This window comes from Harpegnathos saltator, unplaced genomic scaffold (genome assembly GCF_003227715.2).
Source record: "Harpegnathos saltator strain DR-91 unplaced genomic scaffold, Hsal_v8.6 scaffold35, whole genome shotgun sequence".
In the NCBI taxonomy this organism is placed as follows: domain Eukaryota; kingdom Metazoa; phylum Arthropoda; class Insecta; order Hymenoptera; family Formicidae; genus Harpegnathos; species Harpegnathos saltator.
Window position 1 is genome coordinate 272,901 of NW_020230150.1, and position 23,581 is coordinate 296,481.

Here is a 23,581-nt window from a genome sequence, read left to right on the forward strand (position 1 = left end):
CGAGGGGAAGGACACCCACTGTAAAAACCCGGGTTAGTGGGCTCGTTAGCCTTGTGCAACCTATTCCAGAGATTGGAAACTCCGTTATCAAACCCGGGCGAGGGCTCGAGAGCTTGACTTCGTGGGCAAGCAACCTATTATCAGGGAGGAAGAACTCCAAAACCAAACCCGGGCGATCGGGCTCGTTAGGCCGGCGGTGCTAGTCAATCGAACCAGGGAAGGAAAACCCAATGCAAAAACCCGGGCGTGTGAGCTCGTTAGCCCTCGGGCGATCACAACAGAGGGAAAACCTGTCAAAAACCGGGCGTTCGGGCTCGTGAGTCTGGCAGGCCAAACATCCGACTAGGGAGAAGAACCCCGAATAATAAACCCGGGTGATTGGGCCTGTTTGTCTGGTCTACCAGACACCAAACGAGGGAAGGAAAACCCAAAGTAAAAACCCGGGAGTTTGGACTTGTTAGCAGCATGGCAACCGAACCGGAGAGGAAAACTCCGATTTAAAACCGGTCGGGGGTTTGGACTCGTTAGTCCCGGAGCGGTGTTTGGGACTCGCTAGCCCTGGGGCGACCAAACCGGAGAGGAAACTTCGTGAACAAACCGGTTGGGCTCGGGCTCGTGAGTCTGGTTTCCCAGACCTCCGAGGAGGAAGGAAAAACCTCAAAGAACAAACCCGGGGTGTCGGCCTCGTCAGCCTAGTGAGGCAGCCGATTGTGTGAAGTGCACAAGGCAGAACTCGTGTGGTCTAATTCCTCTACACGAGTGCTGCTGAACGGCAACACCCGGCGGAATGCGTTGCGGACCCCGCGAGTCCTGGTCCCGTCGTCAGGTTGGGCCTTCTGGTCTCCGGGGGTGGCGAATAGTCGGCACGGGGAGCGAGCACTGTCGCACCCCCTGATCCGTTAGGCCCACTCTTGGGGACTGGGGGGTTCTCTCGGCGGTGGGGCAGGAGTGCTCTCGGGGGACGGAGCGGGCTCCTTTGGGTGTAGGATGGCATTGTCATCCAGAATGAATGTGTGTGTGGGGGAGAGTTCCAGAGGGGTTGGCGACGGCGCAGGTCCTCGACAGAGTGGGGTTGCGGCGGTGACGAATGGGGCCGTCCCCGTACCAGTGCCGGAGAGGACATGTGCGTCGTATGAACCAGCTTAGGTCGCCCTTGAAGGAGAGTTTTTCTGGGTGCCGGGTGGGCATTCCTTGAGGAAACTTGGGGGATGCACTCATCGGTGTCCCAGTCTCACCCTCACGAAATGGTACCGGCCGGCTGTTACGGGTGTACGGGTCGTGGAGGCATGCTACCGTTGGAAGTCGATGCCACGGCGCCTGCCTGAGGGGCGGCCGGACGGGCGCCAGGCCGCTGGCCCGGCAGGCCGGTGCCCGGCTGTCCGGCCCGAAGGGAGTGGTAGCGTGGTTGCGGCGGCGGTGATGAAGCCTCACGGATGCACTACTGTAGGACTGGAAGACTCCGCAGCTGGTCGTCCTGCGCCTCGACCGGTTCCTGTAAAGGGTGTATACGGACACACGATACCGCATCCGGAAGCAGCTCGGCTGGCACGTGCCTAACGGCACGATTCTCATGGTGCCTGGGTTGCATGCGGGATGGGCGGGGTCCACCACACCCCACACCCTGCATGCAATCAACGGCATAACACTCGGTGTCCGGGAAGCCTGGAGCACACACTCAGGGGTGGTCCATCCGGGAGGGAGTACCTTGGTGTTCGGTGGCTGGAGATAGTGGGTAACGGGGAACCCGCGGTGGCGGGCGACTTGATCCATCAGGCAAAAGTCGTCGAACATTGGGGCCATTTCGAAGGGATAGCCGTCGATTTTGCCAGGTTACTGGTCATCGGGTGGGGGAAAAAAAGTGTCCCTTTTTTATCCCCCGTGGATGCCCTGCCGTGGTGGGGGAGCTTGCGTGTCCCGATGATGTACAGAGCTGTTCCGGCGGGGGTTTCGACCCCTGGCAGGTTCTACCATGCCGGAGTGGTCTGTACGGAGGGATCAGACTAAGAGCGTCCATAATATCCTGGATGAATAATCCTGGATAGGCAGCTGCCTCCAGGTTTTAACCAGGAACTGGAGGGTCGCACTGTGCGGCCCAAAGGTTCCTACAGCGCGGGCAGAGCGGGCTCGTTAGCCTAGCGAAGGAAGCCGGTCTAGGGGAAGGAAAACCCGAAATCAAACCCGTGCCTGGGGGCACGTAAAACCCCACATTTATGGAGTATGTCAAAAAGGAGCAACAACCCCGGTACTCGGAGCCGGGGAATGGCGGGTTGGGGAGTATCGTCCCAGCCCCCGTCGTCATCCTGCAATGGCTAGGCGGCGCGCGCCAGGCGGGCGCGCCGCTGAAAAATGCTACCGCCCGAAGGCATTGGAGGATAGGCTGCGGCCGAGTGCGAGCCGTTTGGACTCGTTTGCGGCCCCAGCCTTGCCTCCAATGCCAAAAAGAGGAAACGGAAGGCAGAGACGTCCGCCTCCCAATTAAGGGGGATAGTGAGGTCCATTTCCCTCCTCTCGCTTCGCGGAAGGAAGGAGGTGGACCTTCCTATACACGCGAGGGGGGCCGAACAGCTGTCCGTCTCGCAGTTGCGGGAGCGGCACTTCCCGGGGAGGAGTTCCCGCCGGTCGAGGACGAAGAGTCCTCGACCGGAGGGGCTCCTCTCCGAAACGCGCGGGAAGGGGGTGCCGAAGCGGGGAGTAAGAGAGCCCAGTGGGGCTTCCGCCCGTGCGGAAGCCTTTACGGCTGGGTGAAACCTGGCCGCGGACTATCGATAGGGTTCGATACTTCCGCGACCTTAGGATTGAACCGGGGAGGAAAACGACGAGAGGCTATGAGGGGAGACGCTCGCCTCATTAAATAATTGGACCCATAGGTGCCTGGGGAGATCGAAGAGGCACTATGGGACTATGAGAGGTTGGCGAGGGAGGGTCCGGATGGACGCCTTGGGGCTCTGGAGATACAAGTCCGGGGCCAAGGCGCAAACCGCCCGCATAGGGCGGACGGAGAAGCTGTTCCTTCTCTGGCGTCCGCAGCTGCGGGCAGCGGGACCGCCCCCTCGCCCCCCTCTGCGGCAGCCGGCGGCCGCCGGGGAGGGTCGAGACGGGTGGATCACGGTGTCCACCCGTAAGGGAAAAGGGAAGGGGGCTGGGTAGAAGCCCAAACCACCCGGCCCAAAAAGGGAGACGGCACGACAAAGAAGGTCGCGTCGCCTCCCAAGGGTGGGAGGCTAGGGAGGGAGGGGTCCCGAAGAAAGACCTCCCCACCCAAGAGGCCGCAGATACGGAACCCCCCGCGCAATCCGGTCGTGACTGTGACCGCATTGCCGGGGGTTCCATAAAGGAGGTAATGGTGCAGGCCAGGCAGCAGGTCGACCTACAGGAGGTCGGCCTGCAGCCTGGCCAATTTAAATTAAAATGCGCCAGGAATGGGGGGGGTTATCTTGGAGATCCCTGGGCCAGGACGGCAAGGCGAAGGGCCGATCGCCTGGCGAGGGACCTCCAAGACGCGTTATGCGGGGTGGCCGTGGTCGCCAGGCCGATGAGACGGAACGGAACTCCGCTTCGTTGGCCTGGATGACTCGGTCACCCCTATTATGATGAGGGCCGCGATACAAAAACACACGCGATGCCTCTCGGATGACCTCCAGACAGGTCAAGTCAGGAGGTCATCCGGAGGGCTGGGCGCGATTTGAGTCCGGTGCCCGCTAGCACCGGCCCAGAAGATTGTAGCAGCCGGGGAACTGCCTATCGGGTGGTCGATGGCGAGGTTAGGGGTATTGTAGGAGCGGCCCCTCCAATGCTACAAATGCCTCAAATACGGGCACATGGCGGCGGCCTGTCCAGTCCGAAGTAGGACTGGGGGGCCGCTGCTTCCATTGTGGAGAGGCCGACCATGTGGCCAGAGGGTGCACCTCTGATGTGAGGTGCACCCTCGCAATATGAGGGGAAGTATGACCGCCCACCGTATGGGTGGGCGGTCATGTAAGGCAGTCCCCCGGACTGCACCGAGAGGGGGGTTCTTCCTCGCCGTAACCGGCGAAGGAGGAAAAAGGCGGCACGTGGGGGGGCTGGGCTGCGCTGAGGGCGTGGAGCTCGCGCAGCCTCAGCCGGCCCACGGTGCCGCCGCAAAAGTAATACCTGGGGCATCAGTCCCAGCGGCGGCCCAAAAAATCGGGCCCAAAGAGGCAGAGATGGGAAGGAGGAGCTGGGGTAATCCAGCCTCCTCCCCCTCCCAAGAAAGTGGCAGGACCGGAGGGAGTGCGAACGACGCCGTTCCGCGAGAGCCGGACCCACCTCCGACGGTTAGGTCAGAGGGGGTCTCGAGGCGGAGGTAGCTATGGAGGTTGAGGCCTCGACATCTCTCCTAGCGGAGGCGGGGTGGGAGAGTGGGGGATGTGAGCAGGAGTAGCTCTCCCCACACACTCCCTCACCCCAGGCCCATGGGATCTGCCGGTGCGGTAGTGGTCTCGGGGTGTTAAAGGCCCCGGCACCGGGACCCATGGGCCAGGTAGGAGTGGGTGGGAGGGGCCGCCCCTTTTGAGGGATCACCCCCACTCGCGCTAGGAGAGAATAGCCCCGATCCGAGGTGAGACCCCCACTGCTGACATCATGACGCAGCGGTGGAGGAGCGCCGGGGAGGGAAGACCTGCCCCCGGGGGCAGGTGCTGTAGGGTCCCTCTCGGTTCCTCACCGAGGGGGGGGTTCCCCAACCCCCATCCCATTGGGACCCCCACACACTTCTTTAGGGGAAGGAAACCCCGAATTCAAACCAGAGTGAGTAGGGCTCGTAACAACCCTACATTTGATGGATACAAATACGACGACCACGGAGAAGAACGTTTCGGATCTCGGAGCCGAAAAACTGGCGCGTTGGTAGGGATATTGTCCCGGTTCCCCCCGCGTCGTCATCTTGCGACGGGCCGTCACAGGCATTGACCACGGGTGCCTGTGAGGAAAAGATTACCATGAAGCGTCGTACCGGAGACGTGGTCCCGACCCCGACACGTCGTCAATCGACGACAGGCCAAAGTCGAGCATCAGCTCCACCAGGAGCAGGAGTCGGGGTACAGGTGGCAAGTAGCGAGAGCTACGGTCCACCTACCGACGAGGATCCGAATTATTCCGGGTCCTACTCCGAGCGCGGGCGCCGGAGAGACCGCTCCCACCGGGGAGTGAGTTTAGCAGGCCCTCGCGCTAAGAAGAAAGGGTTGCCGCGCACCGAGAGAAGAAAACCCCGGCGAAGATCAGCCAGAAGCGGCCCCCACCGGCTCCTCCTGAGGGTTCACGGGAGCGAACCCTCGGGAGGAAGAAGGCGGCCACGCACCGGGGGAAGGAAACCCTGCCGCAAGGCGGGAAGCACCTCCCCTGCCGGGGGGAAGGTTAGACAGACCGCTGTGCTGAAGAAAGGCTGTCCATCGAGGGAGCGATTTTGGCCCGGGGCGAAGGCACCAGAAGCTCTGACAAGACGCCAGTTAAAAACAGGCCGGGCCCCCTCTCAAGTAAGAGGGGAGGCCAAAAGGTCACCGGGGGAGGGGACGCAGTCGCGGTCGCGAGCGCGGTCGATAACAAAGGGAAACCGATGATCGTTGCCGATGTTGTTCTCTCGCAAAAGTCCAAGGTCAGGGACATAAGGGGGAGGTTTACCTCCTCAGTCCCCAATATAGCCGTCGCCAGCACCAGCGACGAGGCCAGAAGGACTAGGGGGTCCAAGGCCATTACCACAGTCACTGCGGGCCCTGTCTCGGACAAGGCCAAGTCGGGCAAGGTCGGGATAGCGGGAACAGGACGAAAGAGATGGTGTCGAGTGGGAGCTCAGTCGTCTCGGTAAGAACGTCCACCCCGAAGAAGCAGTCGTCTCCCGAACCAATCCTGGTCCCAAAAAGGGACCCGCGCGGAAAGCCAGACGCCACGGGGTTGGGAGTTGGCCTGCGGCAAAAGAGGAAGGCAGAAGCGGTGAGGAAAAAGGTTGAGGCGGAGAAGTCCCTAGAGAAGGATATTATGGACCTCCTCAATAGGGGGGGTGCTGCGGTCCTTATCGGACAAGCGCCCACTTGAGGAGGTCTATAAGGACGCTAGTACTGCGGCGTTATTGCGTGAAGCCGCGGCAGCAGAGCTATCCTCGGAGGCGGGCCGTGCACTTGGTGCGATCCGCCTAGTGGCACGAAGGTCGAAGATCCTGAAGGGTACCTGTGTGTCGCTAATGAATCGCGCCTGTGGCCGCCTCCGAGGCGATTCTCCAAACTCTTATTGTTAAGATTGCAGCCAAAGATGGAGGGGGCGATGACAGGTCAGGCATCGAAGCAGAATTGGAGGCAATAAGGGAGGAGAATAGAAGACTGAGGGTAGAAAACCGGAGACTGGAGGAGGAACAGAGCGCTGTGAAAATGACCACCGGCGCTGCGCGGGACCCACTTTAGCCCAACCCGAGGCGCAGGACATATGCTGAGGCAACTGCTGGTAGCAGCAGTTCCTCAGCGTCCGAAGTTAAAGGAAAGGAGGAACGCAGGCGGAAGACTAAAGAGGGGAAGAGAAGGAAGGTGGTCAGACCACCGGTCCATGAATCTTCCGACTCCTCCGCGGAAAAGAAGGAGAATGTCCAGGGGAATTTACCACAATATAATGACAACCTGGACTTCGACAAGGGGAAAGAGCATGCCACCGCCCCGTTGGCAGCCCGGAGACCCCCGATCAAAGGGGTAATAAGAGAACTGGACGAGGCGATGGCGGTCCAAAACCTGGATACAGAGGCCAGGAGGGCCTATGACATGCTGACGGAGTAAATTCTCCGGTTAGTAGACGCAAGGGTTGGCCTAAATCCGGAGGGGAAGGAGCGCATGGGGCCCTTTCGGAAAGGATAGAGGAGGTAATAGCGGAAAGGACGGCTGCGATGGAGAGTGACTCTGGGAAGACGTCTCCTGGACCAATGGCTCAAGCCACCGCTCCAAATCCCGCTCCCACCCCAACCAGAGAGGTAAAAGCCAACTTGGAAGGGAGGGGAGGGGAGGGAGCTGGAGGGCGGAAGCCTAGGGTGGGGGATACTGCCATCCAGAATAGGAGGAGAAGGAAGAAGGTGAAGAGACAGGAGAGACCGGAGACGGAGGCTACTGCGGGGAACGAGGAGGCGAGGAGACCGGAAACGGCAAAACCGGGGCCAGTCAATCCTCCCCTGCGGGAAAAGCAGATGTCCTACGCACAAACGGTCAAACAGGCGGGGAAAGGGAAAAGGGCCAACGGTGGTCAACAACAGGCGGGATCCAAGAACCCACCCGCCAACCGATCCCAACTTATACCCGCGGCGAGGACCAAGGACGATGGTTGGACCCTTGTGAGAGGTCCTAAGGAGAAGAAGAGGATGAGGGGGGAGGAGAAGAAGGGGAACGCCCCCAAGTCCCCTCCTCCACAGCCTGCCAGGAGACCTAAGAAGGTGGCAACGGTGCTAAAGCCGCCAAGATCAGCGGCCATCACAGTCACTTGCCCGAAGGACTCTTACAAAGAATTTATGACGGAGGCCAGGCGCCGGATTAATGGATATGGCCGGTAGATATGGGCATTCTAGGGGCCCTTAAAATTCGTACGGCCCGTACAGGGGCCTTATTGATAGAGGTGCCTGGCCTTAATGCAGGGCCCACTGCCGACCGGCCTGCCGAAGAGCTGGACAAGCTGGCGGCGCAGAAGGGCCCCGGCTATCGCGTCCAGAGACCTGTGAAGACCGCGGCTTTGCGGCTCACAGGCCTGGACGCGACGGTCGGGGCCGTAGACGTGATGGCTCTCGCTGGGGGCTGCTCACCTACGGAGGTCTCCGGGGGTGAGTTGCAACTCACCCAGCGGGGAACGGCCACGGCTTTGGTGCGGTGCCCGTTGGCGGCAGCCTCGAAGGTCGCTGCCGCGGGGCGGGTCCAAGTGGGCTGGACCCGAGCCTAGGTGGCGGCGCTGCCCGCTCGCGCGGCGCTGTTTCCATTGTATGGAACAGGGCCATGTGTGCGAACGGTGCAAGAGCGTTGTCGACCGCAGTGATAACTGTTAACGCTGCGGTACTCCTGGCCACCGCGCCAAAGAGTGTAAGGCGGTTTTGGCACACTGTCCTGTGTGTGCCGAAGCGGGCAGGCCAGCTGGCCATAAGATAGGAGGACCAGCGTGCAAACCCTTAGCGGGCAGGCAGAAGAGGAGGAGGGAGGCCAACCTGAAAAGGAGGCAGCCCGGACCTGGCCCTGAAGGGGAGACGGCAGACGTCCCCCCTTCCCCGGAGAAGGACGATAGGAGGGACCTGAGGGCCTCTCCGCGGATAACCGGGGCCAATTTAAGGGAGGACGTCACACCGGCCTCCTCTCCCACGAGGGACGAGGTCAGGATGGAGGCGGAGGAGACAACGGATCGCACCATGGACCCCGCCACCCCCATGGAGGAGGAAGCCTTGCCGCAGAGGGAGAAAAGGAAGTAAGGAGTATTGGAGGCAACCCCCCCTGTGGCAACACCGGAGGAGCGACCGAAGGAGGAGGAGAAGGAGACAGCGCCATCCCCGGACAGGAAGGACAAGGTGAGGAGGGTGGAGGTCCTTAAAACCCCACCCCCATCAACTGTAGAAGGGTAGTCGGAGGACGCGCCATCCCCGGCTTCTCCTGTTAGCGTCACCCCCTCGTACTCCCGAGAGGAGGGGGAGGCTAAGGTAGGGACCCCCCAAACAGTTGGCTTCGAAGAAGCACCCGAGGAAGTGACAGAGCGGAATGCCACCATGGAGGCACCTCAACGGGAGGCATCCAACCAGACGACCACCACAATGGCAGAGGCTCCTGCGGGGGAGACCGGGGCGACATCGCCGTCGCCCGGGGTCTCCCCGGTGGGAGTGAAAGAGGAGCGCCCGGAGGAAGCGTGAAGGCCACGCATTCACGCTTCTCCGGATCTCCCAGGCCAACCTCGGCCGCGGCGTCCGTGCCCAAGACCTGTGGGTGCACAGGTTAAAGTAACTGGGCGCCGGGCTGGGGATAGTCACCGAGCCGCACTATATCCCGGCCAGTAATCCCAACTGGCTAGATGGCAAGTGCGGCTTGGTGGCCGTGGTGGTCAACCCCGCAGCGGGCTCCCCCCCTGTAAGATAAGGAAGAAAGGGAGCTCGTGCGTGGCAGCCGACTATGGGCCCATCACTGTGATGGGGGTTTATCTCCCCCACCATAGGAACAGAGAGGGCCGCGGCAAGCTTGCCCCTATAGTGAGGGTCCTGGACAGGGTCGGGGACGTGGTACGGAGGTGTCACCCCGACCCGTAATCGTTGCCGGGAATTTCAACGCCCACTCGGACGAGTGGGGTTGCAATCCCCGGCAGAGGGACCCCCGGGGCAGAGCCGTGGTCGACTGGGCGGCGGGTTTGGGTCTCGTGTTGATGAACATGGAGTCTACCAGCACCTGCGTGCGGACGAGGGGAGAGGCGAGTCGGTCATAGACGTGACGTGGGCCTCCCCCTCGGCTGCTCGGTTATTCCGGGAGTGAGTGGTGGAGACGGAGAGCGAGTCACTGTCGGACCATCGATATGTGACGTGGTCTCTCCGACTCCGCACCTCTCGCGTGAGGCTGGACCGCCGCCTTGGGGAGAGGGACTTTCCCCTCCCCAAGAGATGAGCCCTAGCTCGGCTTGACGCGGATAGGTTTCAGGCGGTCGTCCTCGTGGCCACCTGGCATCTCGATCGGGAGCCAGGTGAGTGGAACCCTCCGCCCCCTCTTGAGGGGGCCGGGGAGGTGGTGGGCATCGTGGCGTCGGCTTGCGATGCCGCGGTCCCACCTCCGCCGGCGCCGGGCTGCGTACTGGTGGACGCCGGAGATCGCGGATATCCGCGACTCCTGCATCCAAGCCAGGAGAGAACATACTCGAGCCCGGCGCGATGGCGGGGATGCCGGGAGGGCGAAAAAGGGCTACCTCCGCGCGAGGCAGGCCCTCAAAGCCGCCATCGCCGATGCAAAGGAGGAAGCCTGGGAGTGCATAATGAGCTCCTTGGACGAGAACCCGTGAGGGCACCCCCGTACAAACGGGCTGTCGGTAAGATACGCCCGTGGGCGCCCCCGCCGACGGAGTCCATGGACCCCCAGGACCTCAGGGGGCTCCTCGACACCCTCTTTCCGAGGGCGGAGTGGGGCCCCCACCGGATCCCCATTCCTGAACTTCAGGAGGGGGACTGGGACGAGGACCTGGGGTTCTCGGAAGAGGAGTTCACCAGGGCCAGGAAGAAGCTCGCGGCCAGGGGTAAAGCCCCAGGCCCCGACGGGATTCCTGGCCGCGCCTGGGCTCTCGCCCTCGGCGATGGAAGCCTATCTGCTGCCACGTGGGAGGTGATGGAGGGGTGCCTCAGAGAGGGAGTCTGCCCTCAGGAGTGGAAGAGGGCCAAGTTGGTCCTCCTCCCGAAGGAGAGAAAGACGCTCGGCGGGCCGCCGACCTACAGGCCGATATGCCTGCTGGACGAGGTGGATAGGATGCTTGAACGCATCATCGTGGACCGCCTCGTCCAGCATCTGTCCCTGGAGGAGCCGGACCTTCACGGCAATCAGTATGGGTTCAGGCCCGGACGATCCACACCGGACGCGATCCAGCACGTCCGGGACTTGACCCGTACTGCCATGGAGGAAGGGGGCGGGGTGTTACTCGCGGTGTCTTTGGACATAACAAATGCGTTTAACACCTTGCCCTGGCCGGAGATTGGGCGGGCCCTCGTGTACCACGGGGTGCCCGTCTATCTCCGGCGCATCCTAGCGGCCTACTTCAGGGGCAGGGACCTCGCCTACTCCGGGAGAGGCGGGGTCCAAAGCCAGCGGCAAATGGAGCGCGGTGTTCCGCAGGGGTCCGTGTTGGGCTCCCTGCTATGGAACATCACGTTCGACCGGTTGTTGCGCTCTCCGCTCCCCCCCGGCTGCCACGTAGTCTGCTACGCAGACGACACGCTGGTGCTAGCCGAGGGGGAGAACTGGGGCGAGGCCAAACTCCGAGTGGAGGCAGCTCTGAACTCGGTGGTAGGCACCATCAATGACATCGGGCTCAAAGTGACCCCCCAAAAGACTCAGGCTATGTTGTTTGATGGCCGGGGTCGGGGGGCCGCGAAAGGCCCGAGTCCTGGTGGATGGAGTCCGCGTCCGTGTCGGACCCACGATGAAATATCTGGGCCTGACACTGGACGGCCAATGGGGATTCGGGCCCCACTTCAGAAACCTGGCCCCTTGGGTCCGCAAAGTAGGCACGGCCTTGGTCGGCCTGATGCGGACCCAGGGGGCCCCGGATGGTGGGCACGCCGCCTGTACACGGGTGTCGTGCTCTCGGTCGCCCTATACGGGGCGCCTATTTGGGCGCCCCGACTCAAAGCAACCACCCGCAACAAGAACCTGATGCGTCAGGCAACGTGGGCGGTGCTAGTGAGGGCGATCCGGGGGTACGCCACCGTCTCGTACATGGCGGCGGCCGCCCTGGCCGGCTTCCCTCCGGTGGAGCTCCTCGCCGAGGAGAGGTATCTCCTATACTGGCGAATCAACGAGCTCCGCGAAACGGGGGGGGGGATTAGCAGCCAGGGACCTGTAGGCCCTGAAGACCCAGGCTCGTGCCCGGGTACTCGATAAGTGGTCGGCCGCACTGGCCGATCCGCGAGGATTCGGGCGTCAGACAGCCGAGGCTGTCCGCCCCTGCCTACCAGAGATGGTGGGCAGGCGGAGACGTAGACTCTCCTTCCACTTGGTGCAGGTACTGACGGGGCACGGTTGCTTTGGAAAGTGCACCTAATAAGGAAGGAACCCACCACTGGGTGTCACCACTGCCCGGAGCCGGTGGACTCGGCGCTGCACATCCTCGTGGAATGCGAGGCGTGGTCCCAACAGCACCGGGTCCTAGCCTGGGCGGTGGGTTGCCGGATGGAGGAACTCTCGCTCCCGCGCATGGTCCAGATCATGTGCGGGAACGAGGAGACATGAGGGGCGGCGACCTCCTTCTGCAGGGACGTCATGTCCCAGAAGGAGGCCGCCGAGTGGGAGCGTCGTCCTAATCCATGTCGCAGAGTGTGGCGGGGGAGGAGACGCTCCCCGGGAGCAGGTAGCGGGCCCGAGGTGGCGCCGGCCGAGGAGGAGCAACGACCACCGGTCAACCGGAGGTCGCCTCCTCAGCCGCCTCGGGCCCGACTTCGGTCGCGCGGGGGAGGGGCGTCAGCAGGAGGGGTGTAACACCTCCTCCCGCCCTCCCCTGTGCGTCGGTAGATGTAGGGATGGGGGGAGCGGGGCCCTCTGGGAAAGGGCTTCGCTCCTCCGCCTCCTCCGGAGTGGGAAACTACTCTAGGGAGGAGGCGGGGTGGGAGGGTAGACGTCCCCTCTTTCCCGAAAGGTACCGGAAGGCCAACCCGATCAGCGAGCCGATCGGAGTACTGCGCCTTGACCTTCTCTTCGCGGAGAAGAGGGCGCGGTACTTGAGCGTGGGGTTCCCTTGGAGCCCTGGGGCCGGGGTGTCGGGGAGGGAATGCTGGCGTAGTTTTCCTGACTCCCCCATCTCGGTCCGACTGGTAGACATCCCGCAGGGATTTTAGTGAGTAAGAGTCTCACATAACCCCCTGCCCCTCCCAGGGGGCGGGGGGGGGTACTCATGATGGGTTTTCCCTGCGTCATAAAAATAAAAATTTGTTTCCTGAACCCCTCTGTCGTAAGCCACGTGGAGGCCGGGGGAGGTTTTAGTGGGTGCAAGTCCCACACTACCCTGCAGTTCTGCGTGGCTGCAGGGTGTGCGTAGGCATTTCCTCCTCTATAACAAAAATAATCTCCTAAACAGCTAGAGATACAGACCTGATTTTTTCACCAAAATATAGTCCTGTAAACACCCTACATTCACCATAAATTTCGACTCTCAATACCCAATAGAACCTCTCCCCGTGGGTGCCACCTTGTCGTGGTGGGGGGCTTAAAGGTCCCAATGATATCCCAGAGCTGTGCCGGCGGGAGATTGGGCCCCTGGCAGGTTTTACCATGCCGGAGTGGTCTGTACGGAGGGACTGGACCAAGAGCACCCGACCGGGCTGATCGATCAGCCTGGTCTATGACCAGGCTGTTCATGAAGCGAGTGGGAGGAGACTATCACCCTTGGAGGCATTGCACGCCGGTGCTCCGGCAGTCGAAGAAAGAGGGCCACTCCTCACCTATCCCGATCTGTCCGTTATGTACGGATTGGAGGTGGAGGGACGTACCCGCACCCAGGACTCCACCCGTGGGGATCCTCCCCCTATGGTGCCTGTGATGCGGAGGGGTACTCCGGGCCGCTCGGACGTTTCCGAGGCGGGGTCGGGGTGCCCTACAACGTCCTGAGAGGTCCCACCCTTGGAAGCATTGCATGCCGGTGCTCCGGCAGCCGAAAAGGGGAAAACCTCTCTCCCTCATCCCTCACAACCACGGCTGGGCGGTTGGAGGACCCCACACCCGGGTCTGCACACCATGGGGTATAACCCCATGATACCCGGGGGGTGGAGGGGTGACTCGGGCCGCTCGGACTTATTCCGAGGTCGGGGTCGAGTCATCCTAGGGTGAAGAGGGGAAAGGACCCCACCTTTGGAGGCATTGCACGCCGGTGCTCCGGCAGCCAAAGAAGGTGGACCTCCCTGGTTTCCCTCACCCGCCTGGCCGAGGCCAGGCGGAAAGAGGAACCCACACCCGGGCTTGCCCCCATGGTACCCGGGGAGTGGAAGGTGTCTCGGGCCGCTCGGACGTATTCCGAGGTCTGGGTCGAGACACCCTCGAGCGCCATCATAGAGGACCCTACTCCTGGAGGCATTGCACGCCGGTGCTCCGGCAGCTGGAGGACCTCTCCCTCATCCGTCCCGGTCACGGCCGGGCGGAGGGAGGAACCCACACCCGGGTCTGCACATCATGAGGGTTTGGAACCTCTCATGGTACTCGGGGGGTGGAGGGGTGTTCCGGGCCGCTCGGATGTATTACGAGGCGGGGCTGAAACCTCTGTGTGCTGTGCCCGAGGGAATGCGATCGCATCGCCCTAAAGCGGACCCTCGGGCGGCGCAGGCACGCTGGCTACCATGGGGGAGGCGCTCCCGGTGGGGTGCGACACCGGTGAGCTACCTCCTTCCATGGGGCCCCTCGCGTGGCGGCGTTCAGTGCAGTGCCCATGTTGTCGGAGGCATGGGACCCCCGAAAGCAGTCTGGCCATCAGAAATGACGGTCAGGGCGCGTGTAGGGGGCGGGAGGCCAGTGCTGATGATGCATATTCCATCGGCCAGAGCCATATGCTACTCCTCTGGGGGAACTCGGAGGCTCCTCCCTTTCCTGGGGGATACGTGCATGCCCGGGTAGCGGAGCCGCACTGGGTTATGGGTTTTAAACCGAAAATGAGTGAATATTCCCTTAACTTAATCGACCTCACGGATACGGGCCGCGGCAAACAGACCTGGTAAGGCAAATGGATGCACGATAAACGGGGACCCACGATGGTCCTGCTGGGATGGAGGTGGGAGACACGGACGTGGAAATGGCCGTGGATGACCAGCCAGGTCCGAGGCGCCTAGGAAGACGAGAGGGACTTCGCAGCGCCAGCAGATGCGACAAGGAAGTTGCGGAGACTCCAAAATATAAACTGAGGTCGGGTACGCCCAGTAATAAGAGGAGGAATGAGTCTTCCTCTGAAGATGATTATGGTTCCTCTGAGCAGAATGACAGATGGGAAATTCCAAGAAAATCTGACGGGGATGTAGATGAGGAGGCCTTTACAAGAAAGCTGAGACCACGAGGAAGACCCGAAACGACGGGGCAACATAAAAAAAGAAAGCCTTTCAAGCTCAAAGGAAGATCTTTGAGGAGAAGAAGAGGGAGGAGGCTTTACTGAAGGGCCTGGAAGATCCGAGGAAGGAATTCCAGGATTGCTCCAGTAACCGTAAACACCGAGCAGAATTGCAACGTGTTACGGAGCACATGGAGGAGGTCCTTTTCAGGGATATTACTGCCTCGGAGTTGGAGGCAGCAACAAAGGTACTGGGCTTTTCGCTTCGCTCGAAGAACCTGAATGGCATCCACGTCAAGGTGCTTCGGGACGCCTCGACAGCCATTGCAGCAGGTGCCACTTTGATGGCACAGCGCATGGCCTCAAGTGAATGTGGGGAGAACCACGACATCCTGGAAGAGCTGAGAGCAGAGAACATGCAGCTCCGCACCATGCAGGGTGAAATGACAAAAAGGATGGAGGAAATGGAGAAGGCACTCAGGAGTATAAAGGAGGCATCTCCTTCAAAGGAGATATCCCCCTCGCCTCCGGTGCAAGAAAAGAATGTGCGGAGTTCAAGGGTGGCACCGCCATCAATGGTAGTACCCTCCTCGCCTCCATCACAGGGCAACAAGCAACGCGGTATAAAGGGGGCATCGTCGTCAACGGCGATAGCTCCCTCGCCCGCAGTGCCAGTCAGGGAAAAGGAAAGGACAATGGGGTACAGGAACAGGTGCATCATGCCCCCGTCGGCGGACCTAGAGGAGGAGGAAATGAGTCCGGTGGGATGGATAGACGAACTGCAGAAAGGACAAATCAAACAAGGTAAAACCCATCCTGTACAGTATAGGAAAGAAGTGTCCAGGAAAGGTAACAAACCTGGCCCGACGGTAAGGGAAATTGTCTCGTTAGACGTCAAGGTCAGGCTTGATAAAATAGCCATGCGAGGGCAAACTAAGGAAGAAACTATGGAGGATAAAATAACCTCCATGGTTCATAAGGCAATGGAGACATGGGCATCGCAGAAGGATAAAGCGCACCCGATATCCAACAATGATGCTCAAGAGGAAAACAGTCAGAGAAAGACAAGGAAGGGAAAGAAGAGGACAGCAAGTTCTGGACAGGGGAAACGGGGACCAACGGGGAGGAAGGAACAGTGGCCCCAGCTCCGAGTCCCTCCTTCTTTGATTGAGGAACCCCGACCCCCTCCCCAGGAAAAAAAAATAGAAACGGGAGGTCAGGAAACTTGGGCTCAGGTTGCGAGACGCAACAAAAAGCCCAAGGAGAAAAGAAAGAGGAGGATAGAAAAAAGGGAATTGAATCCGGGAAGGAAATGGGAACGACTGGGACGGACAACAAGAAACCCAGGAAGCCCAGACGCAAGGTCCCAAGTACGGCGGCAGTGTCAATCACCACCGAAGATGGCAAATATAAGGAGGTCTTGGCTGAAGTCAAAAAGAAAATAAATATTGACAACATGGGGATCACGAAGATTAAGACGAGGCAGGGTGCCATGGGGGCCCTGATATTAGAAATCCCCGGAGAAGATAAGGACACCAAAGCTGATCTCCTTGCCGCGAAATTGAGGAAAGTTTTGGAAGGTAAGGCGAGGGTGAATCGCCCCCGGAAGCTCGGGGAGATTAGACTCCGAGGTTTCGAAGTCTCCACCACTGAGGAAGAGGTAGCGGATTGCATCGCCAAGGAAGGAGGATGCTCAACTGCGGAGGCTGAGCTCCAAACGGGAAGGATTAGGACCACTGCGGCTGGATTTAGATCCTTGTGGGCAAGATGCCCCCTTATGGTGGCGAAAAAAGTCGCTGAGGAGGAGCAGATACCTGTAGGATGGACCAGGGTTAGGGTAGAATAGCTGGACGCAAGGCCCCTCCAATGTTACAAATGCTTAGAGAGGGGCCATGCCCAGCAGAATTGCAAGAGCAATCTTGACAGGCGAGGGAATTGTTATAGATGTGGTGAGCTGGGCCATCTGGCCGGGGAATGCACTTCCCCTGCCAAATGTCAGATATGCGCGGAAGCGGGGCAGCCCTCTGGGCACAGAATGTGTGGTCCAGCCTGTCACCCGCCAAAGAAGAAAGGAAAAAAAGGGGAACAGCGGGCACTTGGGGCATCCGCATCGACGCCATCTGAACCTGCAGTCCCACCTTTGGTAGAAAAAGAAGTGGAAGGGGAAAGGGAATCCCCTTCTCCTCCTCCTCCATCTGCAGAACCTCCCACTTCTGTCAATGCTCAACCGGAGGGGGAGGAGATGGAGGTGGAGAGAAGAGCGGAGAAACGGGTACGCCTTGTTATGGACAGTGGGAGCGAAAGTGCGGAGGAGCCGGCTGAAAAGCTTGTTATTCAGTCATAATAATGCCTACTAGACTCCTTCAATCAAACTTACACCGCGCTCGGCAGGCGATTTCTCTTTTCGATCTTACCATGGCCGAGCGCGGTACGGGTTTAGGAGTGGCGGCGGATTAATGTCTTATAATGTCCCCAAAAACCATCCTAGATGGGTTGGGGACCAATTGGGGGCTCCGTCGCCATAGTATGGAAGGCAAATGAGAAGTCGCCTCCCGCTGACATATTGGAAAGTGGGAGACACTTTGTCGTGATCAGGTGGGGGACCCTGATTGTGGTCGGGGTCTACCTCCCCCCAGCAAAGAGCCTGGGCCTACCTAGTTATGGGTTGGCTTGATGATAAAGGGAGGGTCGTATTACGGTACCTCCCTGGGCCTGTCATCATCGCCGGGGACTTTAATGCGAAGTCGCCATTGTGGGGTTCTCAGCGGGATGACAGGCGGGGGGAGGTAGTGGAAGAATGGGCCGCGGGCCTGGACTTGCATCTGATAAACGAGGGAAACAAATCTACGTTTGTGGGGTCGCAGGGGGAATCTATAATAGACCTCACTTGGGATACCTCTGCGGCCTTGAAACGGGTCCTGGAGGGTGGCAGACGACCTGGAATCCCTATCGGATCACCTTTCGATCGAAATGGAGTTGTCCGTCACCCCCAATGGCCTGCGGCCACAAAGCAAGAATGAACCCCGACCAGGAAGATGGGCCCTGAGCAGATTAGATAGGGAAACTCTAGAACTGTCCCTAGAGGCTGCCACCTGGCCATGGTAAGAGGAAGGGCAGGACCTTGACTCTGCGGTATCGGACTTTATGGACATCGTTGCATACGCGTGCAATGAGTCCATGCCCAGAGTAGGGTCCTGCCCAAAAAGGTCCGTCTGGTGGACCGACCATATAACCGAGTTAAGGCAGAGGACGGTCCACCTCAGGCGGACCTTCAGAAGACTCCGGAATGATCCGGACCAAAACTCCGAGGCCACCCTGGCCGCCCGTATGGAGTTTTGCAGAGTCGCAATTACACTGCGGGAAGCGATAGGGGCGGCCTTCAACACCCTGCCCTAGGGTAAGGTGGTGGAGGCTATGCGTACACACTTTGGCTTCCCACCTTACCTCTCGGCCGTCGTTAAGGACTATATATGAGGATACAGAGGGCGTCGCCATTGGTTAAAACACCTCTCCCCCTATGCAAGGTCCACCATTAAGGTGGGCATGCAGGAAGGGGTCATAGAGACCTCTCCCATTCCTCCTCTGGAGATGGGAGCGCCCGGCGGCTAGGGGATTATTTCCCCCCGTAACCGCCGGGCGGGAGGATGGGGCACCGGGCGGGGACTCCCGGTGTCCCAAACAACCCTCCCCACGTATTATGGACGCTCTTAGTCTGGCCCCTCTGTACAAACCTCTCCGGCATGGTAGAACTTGCCAGGGGTCGAAACCCCCGCCGGCACAGCTCTGTACTTCATCGGGACACGCAAGCTCCCCCACCACGACAAGGTGGCGTCCACGGGGGAGCCGTCTATCCGTCTATCCGTCTATCCGTCTATCCGTCAATCCGTCTATCCGTCTATCCGTCTATCTGTCTATCTGCCTATTTGCCTATCTGCCTATCTGTTCTATTAGTTCAGTTTTATTAGTTATTAATGTTTTCTGTTTCAGTTTTATGCTTACAGAATAAAAGAAACCATGCAGCAGGGGTCGTACCTAAGCCATGAACTCGGTAGTCCGTTACCTTCGCTGCTGCGCTACGCTGCTTTGTTGAATACCCTTCTCACTAACTTGTACACTTTGTTGGCTCTTTCTTTTACACCGTTTTTTCTCGAGAACGAAGAGGTATTGTATTGTATGCTATTACCATGAGTTATTGGTAGTCAACTAACTCCGTAAGTTTCGTTCCAAACCGTTTCACGGTCGTTGCGTCCTCCCCTTGTGAGTCGCGGGCGCGACTATGACGATACTGAGAAGTTTTTCCTATTCGGCGCGCCGAAATTAATATGAATATTATTTTATTATTAATAATATTATTGTTTATAATAATAATATTAATAATATTCTGCGCCGAGGAAATGAAATATATTTCATTAATTGTTTTGCTGAGGTGGACAGGTTCATAGGTTTGATTATTGTTAGGAATTGTTTAATAATACTTGAAGAATAATTCTAGATTGTATAAAGATGTAGAATAAAATATGGAAAAGAACTGCAACAGAGTCAAGAAGGTACGAAATAAAACCTTCTTGCTTTCATTCCAATATCCTCTGAATTAACAAATGCTCTTTAAACAGTATTAAACAATCCCCAAAAACAATTACATCCGTAAAATCTTCTATCTGATCGAAAAAAAATTCATAAAATGTGTCTGTTTCGCCGCGCTGAATGAGGAAGCCCTCAGAACCATATTATATTTAAAATGATGTACAGTGCATTAAATATGTAGTCTAATAAAAAGGTAATTTATTTGCTTATTATAATATCTTCGAATGTATGCACTTGTTTGTGCAAAACGGTTTTCCCATATATTTCCGTGGCAATGTCGAACAGCGTAACTGTTAATTCAATGAATCTGTTAAGAGAAATAAATGGACTATTGGCAGCGCTCTGAGTTCAGTGTTCAGTGCACCACTCAATAAAAATATAATAATACTATGTTTGTATTAAAATGACACGAAGTTTAACGAATTGTTTGTGAAAAATCACCGTAAATAGATGAAAAACCGTGTACAGTTATAGCGTACAATTTAGAAGACACACTCTTTGCCAGCAATGTGGGTAGAATCAAGTTAGAAAAAGAAAAACACTCTTAGAGAAACACTCTTCTTGCCGATTCGTGCGATGATACCAAAATATGAAGCAAATGCATTATGCATGTAGTACTGCAGTGGTATTGTGCATGCATGAAGAATGAAAAACTATTAATAAAGTAATTATTAGAAATTAAGTAACTAATCAGTGTTTAAAAAGATGTACTGTGTTGTGTATATAAATGATTTTAGTAAAAAGGAATATGTAAATCCACATTACTGCTCGATGGAAACCGCGAGAAGGTGGTAGTTTCTTCCATCAGGAGGAAATGATAAACAGATGTCGAATAAGTCACTTATGAAATAGGATTATTTGACATTGGTTTATATTTATATTTCCAAAGGAATGATAGGATGTAAGGAAAGGAAGAAGCAAACATAAGGGGAATAGTAATGTCATGCAAGCGTCATGCAGACAAAACATACAAACAAAGAAGAAAATACGATATTAAAATACGCAAAAGATATTATAGCTATTGTATTTATAGTTGCTATAATGCATGCATTTGCACAATGTTTTTATGGAAAGTCTTTCACACAGTAGAAAGATTTAACGCGTAAATCTGCCTTTCTTTGCCAACATCAGTGACATATCATCTATTTTAAAATTTTAGAATGTACAATCATGTAAATACTATATAACACATGGTGTTATATTAGCATTTACATAATTGAGAGTGATATTCTAACATAAATGGTATGTAAATGATACTTGTGGTTTATTGTGTTAACTCACACAAATGGGATGTGTAAATAATAACAAAACCCAAAACTATACATAGAATGGGAGAACGTAATCTTCACAGACAAACTTCGGTGAATACGTATCAGGATATTTTAAAGGGTTAGTCCAGATGACGTTGTTCTGCGTCATTTATTCCCAGTTCAGTCTTCTAGTACAACCTCACGCGAAGCAGCGCTCACGTTTTAACAGAATGCATCTTATACACGAAAATATCTCTATTGTTTTTGGAACTCGTACAGTTATACTGAGAAATCGCACATAGTATTCCGGAGATATTTTCGGTTTCGAGATGTATCGGAGATACATTCAGTTAAAACGTGAGTGCTGCTTCGCGTGAGGTTGCACTAGAAGACTAAACTGGGAATAAATGACGCAGAACAGCATCGTCTGGACAAACCCTTTAAAATATCCTCATACGTATTCACCAACGTTTTTCTGTAAAGATTTCGTTCTCCCATTCCATGTATAGTTTTGGATTTTGTTATTATTTACACATCTCATTTGTGCGAATTAACACAATAAACCACAAGTATCATTTACATACCATTTATGTTAGAATCTCTCTCTATTATGTAAATGCTACATAACACCATGTGTTATATAGTATTTACATGATTGAATCTGACATTTTAAAATGGATGATATGTCACTGATACTTAGTATTGGCAGGCAAAAGCAGATTTACGCGTTAAATCTCGCTTCCCACTGTGTGAAAGACTTTTCATAAAAACATTGCAACAGTGCAAATGCATGCATTACTGCAACTGTAAATACAGTAGCTATGTCTTTTGTGTATTTTAATATCGCATTTTCTTCTTTGTTCGTATGTTTTGTCTGCATGACGCTTACATGACATTACTATTCCCTTTATGTTTGCTTCTTCCTTTCCTTACATCCTATTATTCCTTAGGAAATATAAACCAATGTCAAATAATTCCATTTCATAAGTGACTTATTCGACATTTGTTTATCATTTCCTCCTGATGGAAGAAACTACCACCTCCTCGCGGTTTCCATCAAGCAGTAATGTGGATTTACATATTCTTTTTTACTAAAACCATTTATATACACGTGTTACGTCTTGCAGATTTAATTAGTAAAAATTCTTTCCTCTCGCGGATTTATATTCTCCTAATATAAGTATAATAGGAATATATACATATATAAATATAAATTAGGAAACAGACCCATCTGGCGAACAGCCGTCGTCCCAAATGAAAGGCGATTCGGGAAAATTCCATAACAGGAAACAGTGCCCTGTTGTAAAAATCTACGTCTTCGTTTAAAGTTTATATCTGGGTAGTGTTCGCCAAGTGTGTCCGTCGTCCTAGCTATAAAAATTTGAAACTCCGCGCTAACAAACCTTCAGTAAAACAAAGCAACACAGAGCATTCCTGCTCTAAAACTTGAAACTTACATCTTCCCAATCCAAAACCATATGTGCCCTATCAGTCAACCAACAAAGCTTATTTCACTGACAGTCGTAAAATCTGATCTCAGCCTTTGATTTACGGCATTTTTATTTTTCCAGCCGGCCACTTGTATACATTTCTCTATCTCAAGAATCCACCACCTCCACGCTTGTCGCGCCTAATTCATTCAGCCAATCATATCATATCCACCTAAAACTATGAGACACCCACGCTCCACCCTTTAGCCCTTCCATATTCATATCTCCAAAAACTAACTGTCTCCTCCCACGATGTCTTTTAACTTCGCTAATGGCTGAGACTTTTTCTCACTAAGACTAATTCACCCCTTCCTCAAAGGCCATCTCTCTACCCACCCTGATAGCTTCTGCCTCCAATTATCACTATCAAAACCGCGGTAATCCGCCTCCGCGACACACTACTTCCACTTCTACTTCTACTTCTAATTCTACTCTGAAAAAGGCAGTCACACTCTCACTCGGATATTCTGTTTTGAGCATTCAGAATTTAGATTTCAAGTCAGACATTCAGGTAATATATCTACGATTCATATATCCGAGTTTATGCAAACATTCAAAGAAATCAGCAAAAGGCATTAGTGTTTGTGTTATAATTGAACAACCGGAAGGGAGTGGACGAGACAACTTAATCTACCGAGCAGGAGCTACCAAACGACAATTTTATTTTTTGCTCACCTTCGGGACAACAGGAGTCAGCAGTAAGTTCTGTTTATATATATACACTCAAACGCAAAAAACCCGGTACACTAAAAATTTGGGAAAAAATTACAAAATTTCAAATGATCATAACTTGGTAAATAATGAAGATACAAATATGCGCAGAAATGCAAAATGAAGCTTGAAACGTCCTCTTTAAGAATATCTGAATAGCAATTATGCACGGCCATTTTTTTCAAAATGGCGGATGATAAAGTGAGAGGATGCAAAATTGATAATCAAAGGTCCGTGTTTGCGATGGTGCATGGTATGTATCAGGTATCGCAGCGTAATGAGACCAAATGCACATGAAACTATAGAGTGTTATCTTTAAAATGCTACTTTACCGAGCTCGATGTGATCATTTTTCACTGAGTTGTTCCAAATTTTGCTAAAAATGCGGTTTTCTTGTTAAATTTGCATAATTCAGTGAATAAGTATCGCATCAAGCTCTATAACGAAGTATTTTAAAGAAAACATTCTATACTTTTAGGTACTTTTCGTCCCATTGAGCTGCGACACTTACTTTGCTCCATGCGCCGTCGCACGCTCGAACCTTTTTTTAGCAACTTTTCATGTTCTCCTTTTCATCACCCGCTATTTTGAAAAAATATCGTTGCGCACAATTTCGATAGATCTTTCGAAAAGTACGGTTTCAAAGCTTTCAAACCGTTTTTGAAATTTGCTGCTAGGATATTTAGGTGTCGAGATATTCAATTTCGAATTTGCAACAAATGTCGATTCAGCGAGGCTTAAGGGGCTAAGAGGCTCTGCGGTTCGTTCGGCTCTTTCATAATTTCAATAGCTGTGTTCATGTTTCTTTATATAATAATTTACATAACC

General features: G+C 55.2%; 1 protein-coding gene and 1 pseudogene across 1 annotated transcript; one reads left to right on the plus strand and one right to left on the minus strand.

Annotated features, from left to right (window-relative positions):
* LOC112588933 (uncharacterized) overlaps positions 1-5,709 on the minus strand; it is a 25,219-nt pseudogene extending 19,510 nt beyond the window's left edge.
* An 8,733-nt stretch (positions 5,710-14,442) lies between these two features.
* LOC112588934 (uncharacterized) lies at positions 14,443-17,392 on the plus strand. The gene is made up of 4 exons (XM_025300304.1): positions 14,443-14,688; positions 14,763-15,810; positions 15,912-16,549; positions 17,207-17,392. The coding sequence occupies exons 1-4, from the start codon at positions 14,443-14,445 to the stop codon at positions 17,390-17,392; spliced, it is 2,118 nt and encodes a 705-aa protein (XP_025156089.1).
* Positions 17,393-23,581: the final 6,189 nt, after the last annotated feature.

Coding starts and splice junctions, on each gene's coding strand:
- LOC112588934 (XM_025300304.1), top strand. CDS start 14,443: ATGGAGGTGGGAGACACGGACGTGGAAATGGCCGTGGATGACCAGCCA. Junction 14,689..14,762: donor CAAGAAAATCTGACGGGGAT/GTAGATGAGGAG, acceptor ACATAAAAAAAG/AAAGCCTTTCAAGCTCAAAG. Junction 15,811..15,911: donor GGGAAAGAAGAGGACAGCAA/GTTCTGGACAGG, acceptor CCCCCTCCCCAG/GAAAAAAAAATAGAAACGGG.